The sequence below is a fragment of the Manacus candei genome, unplaced genomic scaffold (assembly GCF_025592945.1).
Source record: "Manacus candei isolate 608988 ecotype Guabito, Panama unplaced genomic scaffold, ASM2559294v1 h1tg000014l, whole genome shotgun sequence".
In the NCBI taxonomy this organism is placed as follows: Eukaryota; Metazoa; Chordata; class Aves; order Passeriformes; family Pipridae; genus Manacus; species Manacus candei.
Genome location: NW_026138062.1, coordinates 50,711,044 through 50,729,683, shown reverse-complemented (window position 1 = coordinate 50,729,683; position 18,640 = coordinate 50,711,044). Strand labels below are relative to the sequence as shown.

At 45.5% G+C, this 18,640-nt stretch overlaps 1 protein-coding gene across 4 annotated transcripts in view; it reads right to left on the bottom strand.

Moving 5' to 3' along the window:
• NARS2 (asparaginyl-tRNA synthetase 2, mitochondrial) overlaps nt 1-3,874 on the bottom strand; it is a 51,404-nt gene extending 47,530 nt beyond the window's left edge. Inside the window, exons 1-3 of one of the 4 annotated variants that reach the window (XM_051778613.1) lie at nt 3,692-3,874; nt 1,575-1,684; nt 603-723 (exon numbers count right to left, since the gene is read on the bottom strand). In XM_051778613.1, the coding sequence (XP_051634573.1) occupies nt 603-723; nt 1,575-1,684; nt 3,692-3,820 (360 nt within the window). In that variant the 5' untranslated portion in view covers nt 3,821-3,874. The remainder of the gene's footprint in view (nt 1-602; nt 724-1,574; nt 1,685-3,691) is intronic. The other 3 variants (XM_051778614.1, XM_051778615.1, XM_051778616.1) reach the window with 3 other exon arrangements.
• Nucleotides 3,875-18,640: the final 14,766 nt, after the last annotated feature.

Below are 18,640 nucleotides of genomic sequence, written 5' to 3'. Positions count from 1 at the left end.
GGCATCTCTGCCTACTAAAACTCAATCATCATTACAGAGCAGAGAAGAACTTGATGCTTTTGCCTACCTTTTCTGGTTATTTTGTGGATTTTATAATGCTTACGGCAGAGCAAGAGCCATGAACACAAGAGAAGGTATGAGCACTCTGAAATGTTCCACTTTTGGATGTTGAGCTCCCCTGAAACCCAGTTGTTCACCTCACTGCTGCAACAGCAACCTGTGCCTGTGGCAGATGCAGTTCTTCCACCTGCACAACCTGGACCATCTTGCCAGTCCCACTGTTTCTCCAATTCATATCCCGGCCAGACTTACCAGGTACACCACCTGGTACAGGTAAGTGCTTCAGGGTGGGACAAATGCAAACTCTTAGGTGCCAGCATGTGCACCCATTTCCACGAAGAAACGGCTCTGCCCCAGAGAAGAGTTCTCATGGTGGTCCCATGTTCCTCCTTTGATGTACTCTATAGACACCACTGACAAATCAAAGCCTGCAGGATGACTCAGACTTACAGAAAACACAGTTTGAAGCATGCTTTACTGGATGCTTGGACCTTTAAAAATTGATTTCCAGCAGTCCTACCACTCCTGCTGCAGCAACATACCCAAATATCACAAGGTCCCACCACACGGATGGTTTCAGCTTGCAGCTCCATGTTTTGCTTCCTATGAGGACTTTTGACCAGCTTCCCTTGCACTTCCACTGCACTTCCAAAAGTCAGGTCTCTAAGAAATGGAGAGAAAACAGCAGCTTAACTAAGTGCTGACAGAAAGTCAACTACATTCAGAAGAGAGATTCCTGTTAATTTAGCTGGATCACTTGAGATCACAAGGGATGCTGCAGCCATACAGCTTACCTGATGAAATGAAAAATTATTAAATGCATAGCTGGGAATGTGAATAGATTCACAACAATACAAAACAATTTAGGACAAGGTAGGAGTGTTGGACAAGTAAGGGGAAAAGAGGCAGGCTTTTAACTGAAGGGGCTCTTGGTGGAGATAAACCAGGCCTACAGAAGAAAAATTAAAAAAAATCTTTAATATATGAAGTTACACACAGAAGGTTCCTGGATCTTCCCAAAACTCCCAACTCTAGTCCAATGAACAACTGAGAGTTATAAACAAAATTAAGCTGTAAAACAAGTGTATTATTTTATTATACTAGATCAGACATGCCTATCCAGGGAGCATGCCTACCAAGCCTGCCTTGAAAAGTTATTACAGGAAGATCAACAGCACCCTCCAAAACCCAGGGGACAGTTATCCCCCATTACCTTGTGTGATTTCCAAGCAATTCCAAGGGCAGTCAAGAATGCCTACGCTATTAAGAAAATTAGGCCCAAATTAATCTCACAGGATTAATCAGCTGAACCACAAGGCCTCAGCTAAGAGGAGATAGAGTAGTATGACACTCTCCATTCTAAAAATACATCCAGAGACCCCAAACTGCAGCAGTGCCTTTTCTGTGGCCAGGTGCCGCCAGTGGCGAGTCCTGGGCACAGGAAAGGAGGCCCGAGCACACCCTTCCAAGCACCGCTCAAAATGTATTTCTCCACTTATTTCAAATGGACCAACCTATTTTCCAGGCTGGGATTAGCAACCACCTGGAGGTGTTCCAGAGAACTTCCATCATTTATGTGCAGGAACAAAACTTCCTTCTGGGATCGGACAGAACGGACCCAGCCCTAGAGATAAAAGAGATTTATTATTTCTTGGTATGGACACAGTGTAGTTATGCTCTTCTTCCATCTAAGTCAGACATGCCACTTCAAGCCTATTTTAGTTTCTTATTGAAATCAGTGTCTCTTTAGGGACAAAAAAATAAATAAAAAAGGGTAAAAAAAAGTCAGAGAGATAAAAAAACCTTAGGCAGAGACACCCTCCTGAGCATGGAAAGGAATAACTAAGATGCATCTGCATCTTCGGGGAGCTGAGAATACAGAAAGCAAGAAGGCATTCTGGAGATGAAGAGCATTTTAGTGAAGTACATATTCTTATTAGTGGTGTCCCTTCCAAACACTTCTTACTGAAAAAGGAGAGACTGGTAATGCACACTTCTTCATGATAACACATTCAAGACTGTTTTGATGCATTTTATTATCAAATTTTGTTGCTGTATCACCTGTAGAAAAGTTCAAACTGAAATATATTCACTAGTTGTTTACATGTCCTAAACTGCTGGACTGCTAAAACAGTGATGCAGCCAATAGATTCATATGAAAGACTACAGAATGCAAAACAAAAATAAAAATTAACGCCTTGGATGTTTCTCCCTATGTCTCAAAATCAAGACTGCTACACTGTCCCCATGAAAAAAAAAATTAAGAAAAAATTTAGAAGCATCTTGTCCAGTTTCACTGAAAGAATTAAAATAATAATACAAAAGTTCTCTGTAACAGCAAAACAGTAGAACTAGCCATGTACATCTCAGGCTAATGTCTTAATTTGAGTTTTTTAATGATAAATTTTAATTTCTTTTTAAGGGAAACACTAAGTCAGTACTAGGGCACCAAGCAATAGTAAGAGCATCCAAAATAACTCCCTTAGTTGCTCCCCAACTTGCAAGGGTTGAGACAAAGCTGCCCTTAAAAGCACAACTACCTGCTGGGGACCTTGCAGCTCATCTTATAGCAGTACTGTAGAGAACAACTGAAAACAGTGCATCAATTTATTCCAGCTTGCATTATTCATAAAACTACAGCTGCAAAGAACCTACACTGGACGAGCTACTTCCTACCCTATTAAACTTCATCTATGTGTGTGTAGAAATACCAGTGTGCTACAAACAGGTTTTTGGGTCAGCAGAATCACAGAAAGGCTTGGGTTGAAAGAGACCCTAAAGATCATGTAGTTCCAAGCCCCCTGCCATGAGCAGGGACACCCTCCATGAGACCGTGTTGCTCCAAGCCCCATCCAACCTGGCCTTGGACATTTCCAGGGATGGGGCATCCACATATTCTCTGGGCAACCTGTGCCAGTGCCTCATCACCCTCAAGGTATGGATCTTCTTTATCATAAATCTAAATCTACTCTCTTAGTTTTATTTAAAACTGTTACCAAGTACCCCAGTCCTCTTCAGATTCATTCAGAAATACTGACAGCTACACAGTTCTGGCCACAGGCCTTGCACCAAAACAGGTGTGTGTGCTCTGCCAGTTGGGAACACCAGAAATCTGGGGAACACACAACCCTATGTCAAGGGAAAGAGCTCCATTGCTAAAAGGTCCATTTATCCCAGTCTACCTTGGTTCACAACAGGAGCCAGACACGAACAGCAGTGAAAGCTGTCGATGATTCTACTTACACTGCTATAAACCTACAGGTATGTGGTACAAAGATGCGGTACAAGACACAGAAAAAAACCTTTGAAAACAACAGTACAATGGTTTGCTCTCCCAAACGGAACAGGCGATAAAGCCAATATTATAGAGAGCACTTTTCGGTACAACCCATCACAGAGACCAGCTTTCCCTGCCCCTACCAAGTAACTTCAAAGCTTTGACAGCAGCAAACTGAGTACACAAACCGAAAGATCGCACAGTGGGGCCCCGCACACCGCGAAGGCGATCCGGGAGCTCAGCAAAGCGCCCTGCAGAGCTCCCAGCTCTTCCTCCCTGAGGCACCACTACGGGCCCTCTCCCCTCCGCTCAGCCTCTGGACCGGGACATTTCCAGGCACACCGGGACACACACCTGCACTCTGACCGCGTCCGCCGCCTCCCGCGCCCCCAGCGCTTCGCGTACACGCAGCCGCACCGCCCGCGGCAGGGAGGCGCAGCGCCGGAGGGCCCGCCACCCGCCCTGGGCCCGGGCCCCCAGCATGGCGAGGCCTGGCGGGCCCGCTCCCCCCGGACCCTCGGCCTGAGCCCGAGCCCGCTCCCGCGCCCGTACAGGCCCACGTGAGCCGGTGCCCCGCCCACCGTCTCACGTGATCTCCCCGCCCACCCAATTGCCGCTCGGACTGCCCCAGCGAGCCAATCAGAACGGGAGAGCCCACCCAGTCCGCCTCTTCCGCCGCCCGGGCGCAAGCGCCTCTGGGAAATGTAGTTCCTGGCTTGGGATCTCGGCGCCGAGCGAGTCACGGGGGGCCGGGGTTCTGTGCTGGCCGCGGGAGGGATCCCGTGTTGGGAGAGAAGGGATCTCCGTGGCGGGGATGAGGGGTCCTGCTGCTCTCTGGGACCTCCTCGGCGGCAGCGCGCTCTAGCCCATGAGCCGCTCTCTTCCCCTCCCGGGCTCCTCTCAGGCAGCGTGAGCCTTCCGTGCTTGTCCTCGCTGAGGAATCAGATCTTCCTCCTGTCCCTTTTTCAGGCTTATGCCCCTCTGCCTATGCAGGTCCCCTGAGTAGCAGGTGAGGAGCAGCCGCCAGGGCGAGTGTCTCCAGCCCTCCAGAGAATGACTTAGGAATACCGGTGGGCTAAACTCTGAACGTGATGTGGCAATGTGCGCTTCCAGCCCGGAAAGCCAACTGTAACCTGGATTGCAACAAAAGCAGCGTGGCCCACAGGTCGAGGGAGGTGATTCTGCCCCTCTGCTCTGCTCTGGTGAGACCCCACTTAAAGAGCTGAGTGAGAGACATGGACCTGTTTGAGCGAGTCTAGAGAAGGGCCATAAAGAGCCTCAGAGGGCTGGAGCACCTCTGCTGTGGATACAGGCTGAGAGAGTTGGGATTGTTCACCATGGAGAAGAAAAGGCTCCAGGGACACGTTATTGCAGCCCTTCCATAGTTAAAGGGGGTTTATAAGAAAGATGGAGAGTCCCATACTAATGCCAAGATGAGGGACAATGGCTTTAAAATGTAAGAGTGTAGATTTAGATTGCACATAAGGAAGAAATTCTTCCCTATAAGAGTGGTGAGACACTGGCACAACTTCCCCATCCCTGGAAGTGTCCAAAGGCAGGTTGGATGAGGCTTGAAGAAACATAGTCTCATGGAAGGCAGCAGCTGAATATTTCTGCTGTGCTTGTGGTCAGAAGTTGCCTCATTCCTGTGCACCAATCTTTGGAGCACTGTGAGTTAAACAAGAGACAGCAGCAATGAGATGCCCCAGGGCCAGGAGGTGCTGGGAGGCAGCTTTGGTTGTGACACTGCTTATGGGAAGATGAATCCCTGCTTCGCTGCAATGTCTCAGATAAGGAAAGAATTGCTAGCCAGAGACTTCATTTAAAAGAAACGAGCTGGGCTCATGGAAAAGAGAGAGGAAAGCTTTGTAGATGTTTGGTTTTGACTTTTCCCTGTGATGCTTTTTATCTGTGCATTAAAGTCTTGTCCTCAAAGTCCCTTGTGCTGCTTGCCTGGACCTTCCTTCACCTCTGCCTTTGCTCCTAGTAAGCCAGTGTCCCCACCTATGGCTCTCAGTCTTGACCTGAGCTCCAAGTGCCTTGAAAGGCCATCCTGAGGAATTAGAGCTGCAGAGCAGGGGCACGGACATAATCAGGTGGATGAGAAAGACATTGAGAGGAAGGATAGGAGGCTTCAGGGAGGGGTGAAGGGAGGGTAGGTAGAGGGAGGGATAGAAGCACATCCTCAGCCAACAAGGGCAACTCTGTCCTCTGTACCACTGCATGGAACCATGCAGACTGCCTGGACGCACACAGGTTGCTGCCTCAGTGCCGGATGGAAACACAGGGATATTCATATCATTACTCAGGTACGCCTGAGTAAGCGAAATTAGTTTGAATGCGAATCACCATCCCCTCCTGTAAGGGCCAGCATTGAGCTTTGCTGTGTGTTGGTACGCTGCTGTGATGTGGTTTCTTAAAGAATCACAGTGCAGGAAGGAGCTGGTACTGCAGTGTCAGGCAGAGATACAGGATGTAAACTGGTAGGAAATTAGGGCTCTATCGTTCAGGAAACTCCTGGCTTAATGTGAGAATTAAGCTTGTATGTAATGACTGTTCAGCGCATGTTATGTGTTCTCTGTGCCTGGCCACAGATGGTGCATTTATTACTGTTCTCAGCTGTAGGTTTTGCCAGTGCTCATCACCATGACCCAGGGTAAGTGACTGGAAATGGGGAGATAAAAAAGTGTTGATGAGAACTGCTTCTAGCTCTATGGGGACAGCAAGAAACAGGAAGAGATGTTTTTTGGGGGAAGCAATCTCTATGCCCAGGCCTTTACTGTCTGGACTGCTCTTCCAACAGAAACATGCTCTGGATCTGCTGTGAGCAAAAATTTGGCTGGAACAGTGGTCTTTGTGCTGGGCTTAGGCTTCACTGTGGTGGTACTTGTCATCTATCAGAAGAAAAAAAAGTGAATTATTCATGAGCTAAGAAGAAACCCGTTCTTAATGGGGCTGCAGAGAAATGTTTTAAAGCCTGTAATGTTTCCCTAGAATTTAGATTTACCATGATAATTTCCTTGGGTTCCCAGCATTCGAGCGGGTTTCATATGGTCTAATCCAATATTGGCAGAAGCCAGTGATAGCTTTTAATTATTTTAACTGATGTTAGATTGGGCTTTCAGTGATGAGAAGTCAGTTTTAGAACTATCATCAGCTGCTGAAAGGTCAGCCCAGTTCTCTAAGATATAGTCCTCAGCTATGGTTTCTTGTGAGTATCAAATTAGCTACTTCATTCCCAAATGTCTCCACATTGCTTTGATACGGACATATTTTGTAGACTGTAGAAGCAAATACATTCATAGTTATTTTTAGAAGGATTAAATACCTTTCCTTTGAAACTGCACAGAGGGAAAAAGAGAGACGTTATCTCCCAGAAAGCTGCATTCTTGTTCTCAGAATTTGGGTTTGCTGAGTAACAGCATCTTATCCCAGCCTTTGCTTTCTGCTTTCTAATAATTTATGGTTATTAGAATTACAAACAAGTACTGGGTAAGTCACTGTTTGGTGATATCTTTCCTGGTGCAATGAGGAATATCCCTCAGCTTAATCCTGTACTATTATATTTTTCCTAAGCAAATTCCCTTAAGCAAGCCACAGCCAAAGTAGCCCTTTGGCCCTGTTAATTCTCAGCCTATGGATTTAGGTCTCTAGCACCAGGAGAACCTGAATTCCTTGGCCACCAATACAGCTGTTAATAACTAGGGAAGAAAAGGCTTGATGCTAAAAATGCTGAAACCCCCTTCCTTAGACCCAAACATCAGTTTCCCAATGTACTATGATGAGAATGGCATACAGATTTGACTTCATAGGAATAAGTTTTCCAGGCTATTCAGAGCCTGAGCTTGTTGGTTTTTCAGAGCCCCGCGTTTTCCAGGTGATAAATGCTTTGGGTAGGTCTCCAAGGTGATCTCAGAAACTGGATTCCTCTGCCATGAATAAATCGTCTACCAAAACAGCCTCTGGCAGTGCTGCTATGGGCTCTCTGAAGGTCAGCTGACCCCCTAGGTCTTAGTAGCTCTCTGTGGTGGGTTAGCATGGGATGTTGGGGTGGAAATCACAGGAAAATTATTCAGGCAGGTGAACATGGGAGATTCTCCTAACAGGAGCCTAGAGTAGCTTTTCCCGTCCTTTAGTCTAACTGGCATGGTGACTGGCAATGCTCCAAAGCCTCTGTGAGAAGTTCCTGCTCTTTTTTCCTGCAAGTCTGCCACGGTTGTCTGCTGCAGCCACAGAGGAAGTTGGCACGGAAAGGAACATACCGCTGGGTGACTAAGTCCGCAGCAAACCTCTGAATCTGTTTGGGTCTCTCAGAGTTAAGAGGAGCTGTTACTCACTGCTTTTTTTCCCCAACATTATTCCCTTTCTTCCTACTGTTGCCCACATTGGCAGGGTACTGCCTTGTCCCCCCTCAGAAGAACTGTGAATTTGCAAACTGGCAGACTTGCAAATTTAAGGGTAGTCTCAGAGACTGATGCTGGGCCATTGAGGCTTGGATGGCCTCTACTCCTGCATTAAGCAGCAGGAGGAAAGCTGGAGCTTTCCAGCCCTGCACCTACCTGGAGAGAGAAGAGGGGAGTAAATAATAGCATTTCTAAGGAATGTTTTGTACTTCGAGCAATTTATCTAAGGGTCTGAAAGGATTTAATAACTGAGAGCTAATTAAAGGTACTAATTAACCTGATGTTTAATCCCAGCTCTTCATTAGCTTTCTGTGCCGCTGAAGCAGAGACATAGTCCCATATATCATGACATCCAGCCACTTTGCTTAATTGTGATTCCTCTGCACATGGTGCAGGTACTTGGCCACTAAGGTGATGAGAGAAACACGAAAGCCCATGTACAGGAGAAAATTAAAGGGGCGAAGCCAGCCCTGTGTGACTAACGACCTTGAGATTATTTCCATGAAGAAGATATTGACAGCCTAATTTGTTTCCCCTCTGCATTATCACTAGTTTGTTCTCATTGATGCCACTGTTTTGGCAAGAGGAGTGGGAACAATCTGCTTCTGGGCACATGATGACAAAATGGCCATGTTATTCCTTGGTCCCATCCTTGTCACCATGTGTCCAAGCTGTTCTGCTACAACCGGGACAAGGAGGCTGCTCACTTTCTCTTCTCATCATATTTCCCCATGGACTTGCCTTTCCATGATGGTTTATGCTGGTGCTACTGGTACTATTTTTGTGTACAACCCACAGAGCCAGCTCTCAGATCTCCATGAGCTGTTTCCTCAGTGCCACAGGAGAAGGGACATCTGAAGTGACTGCCCAGAGCTAGCTTAATCCAACAGTAGATCAGGAGCGATGTGATTTTCCTGCTTCCAGGGCTAAATAATTCTTCCTGGTTCTGGAATGGTTCTGTGGGGGACCTTGGGGCAGGCTGGTGGATGTGGTGGTCCCAGGAGAAGGTGTGCTCCATAGGAGAAACAGAGACAGAGGACTCAGAAGATTGAAAATCCTCATATTCATGAGAGCCATCATCCCAAGACACACTCCTCGTGGATGCAGTATTTAGTGGAGGACATCTGAAATCCTGTCATTGCTTCTTGTCACAGCTGGCCTAAAAACTATGTCTTGGAAGATACCATGAACCCCAGGCTGCCCAGTCAAGGGCAGAGTAATTGCCCCAACAGCACTGTTTAAACCAGCAGCTTGAGTTTGTTCTCAGCTGTAACTCCGTCCCTACACTGTTTATTACTGCTCATATAAACCTGGGATGGAGGTGAGCTTCTTTCAGGCTCATGACCTCAGCTTGGAGTCACAACTCCTTCTTTAGGAGCTACTCATTTAAATGTGGCTGGAAATGAGCCTGTGTGAGCACAGGGTCATTAAATTAGCTGAGGAAACAGGCTGCAGTAGGGGAATGCAGCAGACACCTTCTTTGGAAATCACACGGGAAAGCCAGGCATGGATCTCTTGGGGATGTCTTAGGGGAATGAATCAGACCTGCCAGGATATGGGGAGAGGTGGGAGATTACCCACTGGGGGCTTTTTTTCTGAACTGAACAAACAAACGATTTTATGAAACCAACAATCCCCCGGTGTCTCCTTGCACAGCCCTATGCAGCCAGTGGAGGAAATTGGTAACTGTACCCAGCAAGCCTGTTTTTAATTAACAAATAATTATCTACAAATTGCTGTAATTATTGCCTTGGATTCCAGAGGACGAGGATGTTAGTGCAAGATGAGCACAGTTTCCTTGCGAGTGAAATATTTTCCCTGCCTTATCTACAGTGCCCTGCTGCTGTGAGGTTTGGGGACTCAGCAGCATTTTCCTTTGGAGAAAGTGATAAAACAGCTCAGGCTGCCTGGAAGGGGAAGCACGGTGAAAAAAGGACCTGAGGAAGGGCAGTTTCTTACATTTATCGCGTTGTCTGCCCTCATGCTGGAGTGACTTGGGGGATGCCAATTAAGACATAAAGCTCATCAATGAGTGCCAGGAGGAGGGTGCTTGCACATTCACGAGCAAAATGAGCAGAGCAAAATGAGCATCCTGATTAGCGATCTTTCAGTGAGGAGAGGATAAATCTAGCTTTGGAAAAAGGTAGTTAGTGTTAATTCAGATCAAATGGAAAGCATAGTTTCCCTGAGCCTTCGGCACTGAGAGATGCTGGTCTGGAGAGAGTGCATCACTGGCCATGACCTTCTGGATCGCATTTCGGAGGGAGAGCACATAGAGTTCTTCCACCTCTTTTTCTTCTGCCAAAAGGAAGAAAAAGAAATTTGGCTCTACTGCAAAACCTCGTGGTGGATATATATGCAACAACTACCTTTTCATGATTACAAAGAGTCTCCCCCACGGTAGCCTAAGTACTAACATACAGAGATGTTTATTGTCCTGCAGGGCTTATACCCTTTCAACAGGTCTAAGAGGAAAATCCACTCCAGTTTGCAAGACTGAAGGCACTGGTAAACTGCAAGTACATCCTGGGCTAAATGGGCACAACCTACTGAAAAGTTCATGAGCCCAGGCTTCAACCCTGCTTGTTGTGTTTAATCTCTGTATCCTGATGCTTCCCAGGAAACTATGACTTTTCTTCCGTCACTTCTAATCAAATCCCCTAAATGATGCCTCTCACTGCCAGGGTTTCCATGACAGCCTCTGCTTCAAGCGAATGGAGTGCTTTTATTATTCATCCATGGCGTATTTACCTGAGGTGAGCTGCCTGTACCACATGCTGCTGTGAAATGTTGCCTTTGTTTACCGTGTACTACGTCTTTCCACTTCTCCATGTACATATCGAACATTTTAGGCTGGGGGGCCCTGCAACACCTTCCAAGGTGATGTGCAGTGCCTACTCTTTCAGCATCCCTTTGACTATAAGAAAACACCTTCTTAGTGAAGAGATGTTGTACCTCCTTGCTGTGGAGGACTGTAAAGAATAGGGTAAGCTGATACTTCGGCCCTGACCTCACCCTCATCTTGCCATCTTGCTTCTACCAGTAGTACAGCCTAAAAGCCCTTAATCCTGCTCAGAAATATCCCACTTTGCCTGTAAATATATAGATGGCAGCTGATTTTCTGCTACTTTATGGGGTAGCACAAGTAATTTGTTTGGATGCATGAACCTGTGTCTCTGCTGAAGCTCAGTGTAGTCTCCAGCATTGTCCAGTCTCAAGGAGCTTCATGTTCTTCAGACCCCCTGAGGTTTAAGCTCCCAGCATGAGCTTATCCTTTCTGAGCTCACACTGGGACCTCATCTGGCTCAGAATGGCATTTCTCAATCATTTCAGGGCTTGTTGTTGAGCTTTGCTTGCTGATCGTGTGAGTGAAAAGCTACCCGCTGTGAAAGCTGGGTCTTTGCCCTTAGTGTGGTGCCCTAGAAGCTGGGACCTTGTTGAGCATCCATAATGCTCCTGCCTTGTTCAAGGCATGGCTGTGGCTCAAATATGTGACTCTAACAGGAAAACAAAGAAAAAAAGACTGTGTTTTGACATTAGGATAAGAAAGTGCCTTTTTTTAAAAAAAAATACCTATCCCTCTCCCATGCACTGTGGCATTTAAATAGATGGTTTCTAATAAATGGAAATAGTTCATGGACAAAGAAGCTGTCATGAGGCATGATTGATGGTGCTTTATATTTTATTTTCAAGACTTCAAAGGAAATCTCTGAAATATCCTTTGGCAGGTCTGTGAACCTAATGGAGTGATTCACAGAGATACAGAAGGAACTGGGGGCTTGTTACCAGCAGAGCAGGACAGCATTGGTTGCATTTCATACCCACTTTTGCAACACAGCTGGAGAATATTGTGAGGGAAAGGCAAACTAAGGCAAATTTCAGATTCAGTTACTTTAGCCCTGCTGACAAGAGAAAAAATAAGATTTTCTAAGCACTGTACATCCATAATATTTTAAAAGGGGAGAGAGGAAACCAGCCCTTTGTTGGTGAAACACAATTTTTTTTTTTTCAAATTGGAGTGTCTGCAGGCTACTGTGCCCAGCATCACTGTGGTGTTCTATATCACCAAACTTTAATGCCTTTGGAGAGTTCCCATGGGAAGCCAGTATCCTGTTGTTCTACTAGGCTACACTGGTGAAACAACTTGTCCTAAATCACACAAAAGGTCAAGGTCACACATGAGATTTGAACTCTGACCTTCTGATGTCTCCTTCTATGTGTATGCATCATCAGCTCTTGTTTTCCTCATGCCTCATTTCACTCCAGGTAGTTTCTCCTGCTTTCAACCTCTCCCAGCTGCCAATGATGCTCTTTGCTGCTTCCAGCAAGTCCCTATAGGGGACATGTCCCCATACAGGACATTTTCCCAAAAGGCTGGAGAAGCTCATTCCTACATATGAAGAAAGAGACCACCTCATGGTCAGCTGCTCTGTGGGGTGGCCAGTTTGAGCTTTTTCCCTGCAAAATCAACAAAAATGGGGATAGGAACAACAAGGTTTCAGGAGAAATTCTGACCTGTTCTCCAGGTGAGTGTCACCTTCCAGTTGAGGGACAGCAGTCTTCTTGCTTAACTCCAGAGTGCTGCCATGGAGGTGTCTACATCAGAGATGTTGTACTCACTCCCTTCATAGCTGTTGGGGACAAATAAGCTGCTCTAGGGAGGAAAATGCCCCATCCTGAAGGAGACATCTAAAATAGCCTATGTACATGCCCACAGTGCTTGTGATGGCAGTCTTGGATGGCAAAGACTCTGTGGATAGATGTGCCCATTTGAGCCATGTTGGCTGTAGGCAATCCCTGAGGAGTTAGAGCAATCCTGCAATGATGGAGGGGACATCTTAAAAACATCTCAGCTTGCTCTGAATGTACAGGTGAGACCTCACTGCTGATAGTGAGCTCCAGATGTTCAAAATGCACAGTTTTCTGCTTCTCCCATCACAACCTGTGTTGACATTTCTTTCATCTCGATTTTCCTTTTTTTTCTCGGCTACTTCTTCACTTTTGTCACTAGATGACAGTAGAGGTCTCATAACAACACACCAAAGACTGCTCTGAAGCCGAGGCAGGTACCACTGCTGTACCAGGCAGTTCACGGCTGGGTACCCCAAAACATCCTGTTAACAATAGCCCTTAATAACTCTTTACCTACTTATTTATCTGACAGTTTATATACAAATACGATGTTTAAGTCAAAACTTCAACTTTTTGTGTGGAGCTACTTGTTGTGTGTGTTTTCCTGCTTTATCACCTCCAGCATCTTATTTTTAAGATTTTTTCTCTCACACTTACTCGATGCCTTTTGTTTTAAACTTGGCTTGTGCTCTCCAAATCCACCTTATTTAGTGCAACAGGGACGCTACAGGTACAGGCAGCAGACACAGCTGAGCTCCCAAGGGATAGGTGGTTCCTGAGGGGAGGATTTCTATGATAACTGGGAACTTACACCTAAATATGAGTATAAATACTTTAGACAGGATGAATAAATGCATGGATAGATGGATGGTTTTTAGCACATGCAATAATTACTTCTCAGTGGAATATAGGTCAGATAATTGAGATAATTAGCTAAAGGGTGAAATGTGGGATTTTTAAAAAATAATTATTCAATTATAAATGATATTGTTATCAGGAATACCTTTACCATATAACAAGAAGGAGAAGTCATGGATTTGTGACACGTGAGTCTATCAAATAGGCAATTTCTGTACCTGGGGTGCTATGAAGGAGGCTGATTCAGGCTGTGGTCTAGCAGAGAGCACTGCACAAACACTTGGACCTTGTCTGATGATTAACTGAAGCAGGTCTCTGATCTGTACAAAGGTATTCTGTGGGGAGGGTATGATCTATGTTTTTAGGAGAGGCCAGGACGCTTTAGGAGACATTCTATGTGATTTATTTGGAGTTTCATAGGAGATTCTGGGACAATATTTCACAAGGAGGATTTTCATTACAAAATTCTCAAACCTGCATCCCCAACAGCAATCTTCAATGCCTGCAGCTCTTGGGTATGGTCCAGGATTTTGTTCTTGTCAAAACAAGAGCAGGGTTGATACCAAGACCATTTGAATCTTTCAGATATTGTAAAACTAGAAAATGCATTTCAAGCTTCTTGTCAGTGACTAGGAGAAGCTTACCTGGTTTTTCCTATAGAGGTTGTGTTTGTTGCCTTTGTTTTACCTGCAGTATAATTTTTAATCTCAAGGGCAGTGATAACCTGCGGATACTGGTAGCCTTTCATAATTGGTCCTTGGCCCTCTGCTCCTACTGACTAGAACCGTGCAGGATCACAGCCCTAAGGGGCTGTTGCAGTGCATCATGATGGAAAAACTAAAACAGCTAGCATTTTAATTTCTGATCACTCAGTCTCCATCCTACAGCTGGATGAAGGAGAGAAGAGGATATTGTTTCTTTCGTGTCGTGCTCTTATTGTTCCCATGGTGGAAATGGAGGATTTTAGGGAATGATGCTTCCCAGTTCATTGTAACCATCTAAATATTAGGCAGTCAAACTAAACTGGCAGTATAGGATCTCCATATGACAAAACAGTCAAGTATATAACTACCTGAAATGGTTCTGCTCTTCCCAAGAAGATTATCTAAAATAGGAGTTAGGAGGCAACCAAAGAATTTTCTGTCTCTCAGTTGGCCATGAAGGGAAAGCTTAGATGAGTCACTTAGACTAGTTACTGATGATGGGGTGAGAAGAGAGGAGGGGAGGGAAAAGGGGAAGGGAGAGGGGAGGGGAGGGGAGAGGAGAGGAAAGGATAGCATAGGCAATCTGAGAAAGATATTTAAGCTCTTGCAGCTGTAGATGTAATATTCATAAGCAACCGTGCAGATACCTCATTCCCACTGAAGTCACTGATTACACTTTTTCCCTGATGTCACAAGTGTCATCCACAGGTTTGGGAGCTGCTCTGTCCCTGGGCTCAGGTGGGTGACTGATGGGTAACAGGGAGAGTCTAGCTGTGTTTGAGAGCTGGCCCATTACCAGCAGAGGACCTTGAACAGCACTTGACATGTCCCAGAGCATGAAGCAGTTCCTATGTGAACAAGCTAGGATCTGTCCATCTGTTTCATGTCCTATTTTAAAAACTGTGAATCAAGGTAAAATCCAGCCTGGAGGTGACAAGTATCTAGGTCATCCTGGCCATGTCCACAGCTGTCAGAGTGGTGAAGGGAGGGGAGAAGGGTGGCACTTGCTGCTGAATCAGAGTTGAAAGCAGTCCTTCAGAGACACTGGTACAGCCTGAATGCTATAGATCAGCTACTGCTGACCTAAAACATTCACCTTGAGGTTGAAAGGACGACTTCTAATCCGTGTTACTGCAGTTTTGGGACTAAAAGGGGTCCTGAAAAGCCCCCACGTTCCCCCAAGTTCCCCCAAGGCTGACCCTTGGGAGAAACAGCCTGCAGTTAGGCAGCTACGTGTCTGTGGTACCAATCGAGCTTTTAAATCTGGAAGCATCTGCCCCAGCAGTGATTTGATTTTATGCAATGTGTCTCATGCTACCGTATTGCTAAGCATGTCACTAAATCCTTGCACATCAAAGGAACAAAGTAAATCAAGCAAAACTGCATAAGGCACTCTACAATTCAGTTTTGGCAAAAGGTGCTTAGACAACCCTGGAGGCTGCTGTCCTCTAGCTAGCAGCAAAACTCACTTAAACCCAGAAGCAGTGTGTTTTTTCCTGCAGCACCAGGCAAAAGGCTGAGGTTGGATTAGGAACTGGCCTGGAGTCAAGTGGTCCAGAGGTCTAGTCCTGAATTTGATTATAATTTTCCAGGTGGATTGAGACATTATACTTAACCTTTTTGTGGTTTTATTTCCTCGTCCGTAATTTTCCCCCCATCTTCCATGGGGGAGATGAGGATTAATTAGATAAGGCCGTTTAGTGGAGACCAAAAAGCTTTGCTGTTGTTAAAGACTCAGGTTTGCCCTTTGCTAAGCCAGCTCACTGTAGTTCCTGAGTGTCAGTGTTGTAGAGCAGAATTTGTCTACAATATTACTGTTAATATTCCCTGTTTGTACTCTTGATCATACAAGGACTGATGCCTTTTGCTGCTTTGCAGGCGTCGGTAGAAAAAAGGAAAAGGTAACTTCACAGGCTCAGCAGCTGTCTGACTCCCTGGGGCCACATTCTGACACGAGAGCTGTCATTCAGCAGCACACACTTAGAGAAGTCCCTGGGACAGGTCACTCATTTGGGTCTGATGGGTGACAAGGACAGACTGCTTGAAGGCTGGGTAGAGGCCACCATGGGCTGTAGGGGAGAGGATGCTGTGTGGCTGTGCTGGAGAAGATGCAGTGCAGAAAGTGGTGTGACTGAGTGATGGGGTGAACATGTCAGCACTCCCTGCACTGATGATGGAGGAAGCCCGGGGGACTGGCCTAGACTAGATGCCCATTATTACATGATTTTTGTTCAGTCAGTGGAGGTCTAAGGCTCATTGCATTGCACAGGTGCACTTAGTGCAGTAGAGAGGCTATGGGGTACCTGGGACATCTGAAAGAAGGATCGTAAGTCCACCACAGAATCTGTGAGACACTTACACACTCCTGGACTAGCAACTGGAGACCCGGTAGGACACCAGAACATTTCAAATGCACTGACCACATATGTGTGGGCAGTTAAACAGAGCTTCAAGTCAATACATCCCATGGAGAACAGGAAGCAGTTCAACCTGTATGGAAGCATCTGCAAGGCTCAGTTGCTCTCCCGGCTCCACAAGTCCCCTCACTAGCTCTTCATGTACTTAAGCAGAAACTCATACATGTGGCTAATGTAGACACTTGCATGTAGACACCAACATTAGAGATTAAACCAATCTCTGGGTTCCTTCTAAATCAGATCCTCCAGCAACAATGCTGAGATCCTCCACAGAAGAAAGGAGAGATCCACTCTGGAGGCTGAGCATACTTCCCACAGCAAAAGGAGGTAAGAGCAGGGTTCTCAGGGGTTTTTTTCTTGCCCCTAGATGGGTTCCCATTTGAGACTTTCTAGGTCAGGAGGGTTAGGGAATGGCCGATATCTCCTGCCCAGAGCCCTCTGTAGTGTAATCCCCTAGATCTCTTCCTGCCCAAAGTCCTCTCCATCACAAATCTAACACAGAAATTCAAGGCCTCTATTCCAAATATCCCAAGACCTCTTGTCCCATACCAACTCTTTACTCTTCTTTTTGTCATAGCACACTGATCATCGTGCCTGTTCCACAATAAATGGACTACAGTCAACAATGTCATTTAACATTGGTAAAGTGAAACCCAGTTATAGTGATTTTTGGTCTAGAACATGTCGACTTTTATAGACCACCATCCCCATACAGAGCACTGCACAAAAAACAAGTGGAACAAGTCTCCTGGGGATCTTTTTCTCTAGAGAATCCAGATGCTTTCAAGGCGCCCGGTAACAGTACAAAATAGTCTGCTATTAAAATTCAAAAGCAAATAAAATAGCCCTTCCCTGCAGGCTTTCTTTCTATGAGGCATTTCTGATGAGAATCCAGAGTCTTTGCAGAGGCCTGGCATATGAAATCCAAATTATATAGCAAGCATTCCCCTCTTTAGAAGTGGCTGTGTGAAATACAAAATCCCTTTGCAATTCATACTGGTGATGAGAGGCAGCTCCTTATGTTCAGACCATTCCTCTCAGCATGCCTTGGGCTGAAGGCCTGCCAGGCCTGTAGCCCAGGAACTACCTGCCCTCCCCATACCTTTCTGACTGAAGGGAGAGCCCATCTCCTACATCCTTCAGAGCACAGTGGAGGGTTCACAGGCAGAACCACCCTCTTACTTTCTCCAGCCCCCTAGAAACATGCTGGGACTGCATCTGTCTTTCCATCCCCTTCTCTGGAGCCTTCCTGCTGATATCTGAAAGGGCATGTCTACAACTACACATTTTGGGCTATTTTGTCATGGGGATAGGTTAAAAATGAGTCATGGTCGTTTTCACAAATTACTCGCACAGCAGAGTTTTTCCACACAGTGAGCCATTATGAACCCATAGGTGGAGAAGATAATTATGACTGGCGTAAAGCTGTGCCTAATTTGCCTCTCCATAAAGGGGAGACAATAACTCCCTTTCCTCTTGGAGGTGTATGATGATTTAATCACAAGGGGAGCTCTGTATTTATAGATTTTAAAGACACGGCTATGATTACATAGTCCCACCTCCTGCATAACAAAGCACAAAGCACATCAGCCATGAACGTCTGTGTCAAGTTCATAATTTTTGCTTGAGTTCGTAGCACATCTCTTAGAAACATATTCATGTGACCAATCTGAATGTATGTGTGTCAAGTTATGGACTCCATTTTTTATGTTGACTTACACGCAGCTTTGTATTTTCCATTTATAAATTCAGTATGGGGAGTAGAGTCTCCATTTTATTATCTGTTGATTTTATACTTACACCACATTCACTGCAAGATTGCAGTCATGTCAGCCTGTCAATGCCTTGATTAAAGAAAGAGTCTGTCATATTCCAAAAATTATGAATATAACTATGAAATTATGTATATAACCATGTATATAAGCATGTATGGCCCTGGCATCAGCTGAGTGATACAGCAGAAAATTATCTTTCTTGGGCTGTGAATCAGGACATCAGGAACTATTACTCTTTGCAGCTGGATAGGTCTATGAGTTTAGCCCATGTAATTCATCCTTTGCTTTATGTTCATATACCAAGTTACAAAGGACAAAGGTTTTATTTTGCATTGTTCCCAAGAAAGTGAAGATGATCTCTGTGTGATGCCCTCATGAACGAGCATAATTCTGACTGGAATCTCTTTGTAGGCATGTATAAGGATGAGTCAAAATGAAATTTATGGGAAAAGTATGCCCATGTGCCTGTGAGTCCAGTTTAACAACCATAAGAATACATTTGGTAAAAGAGCTC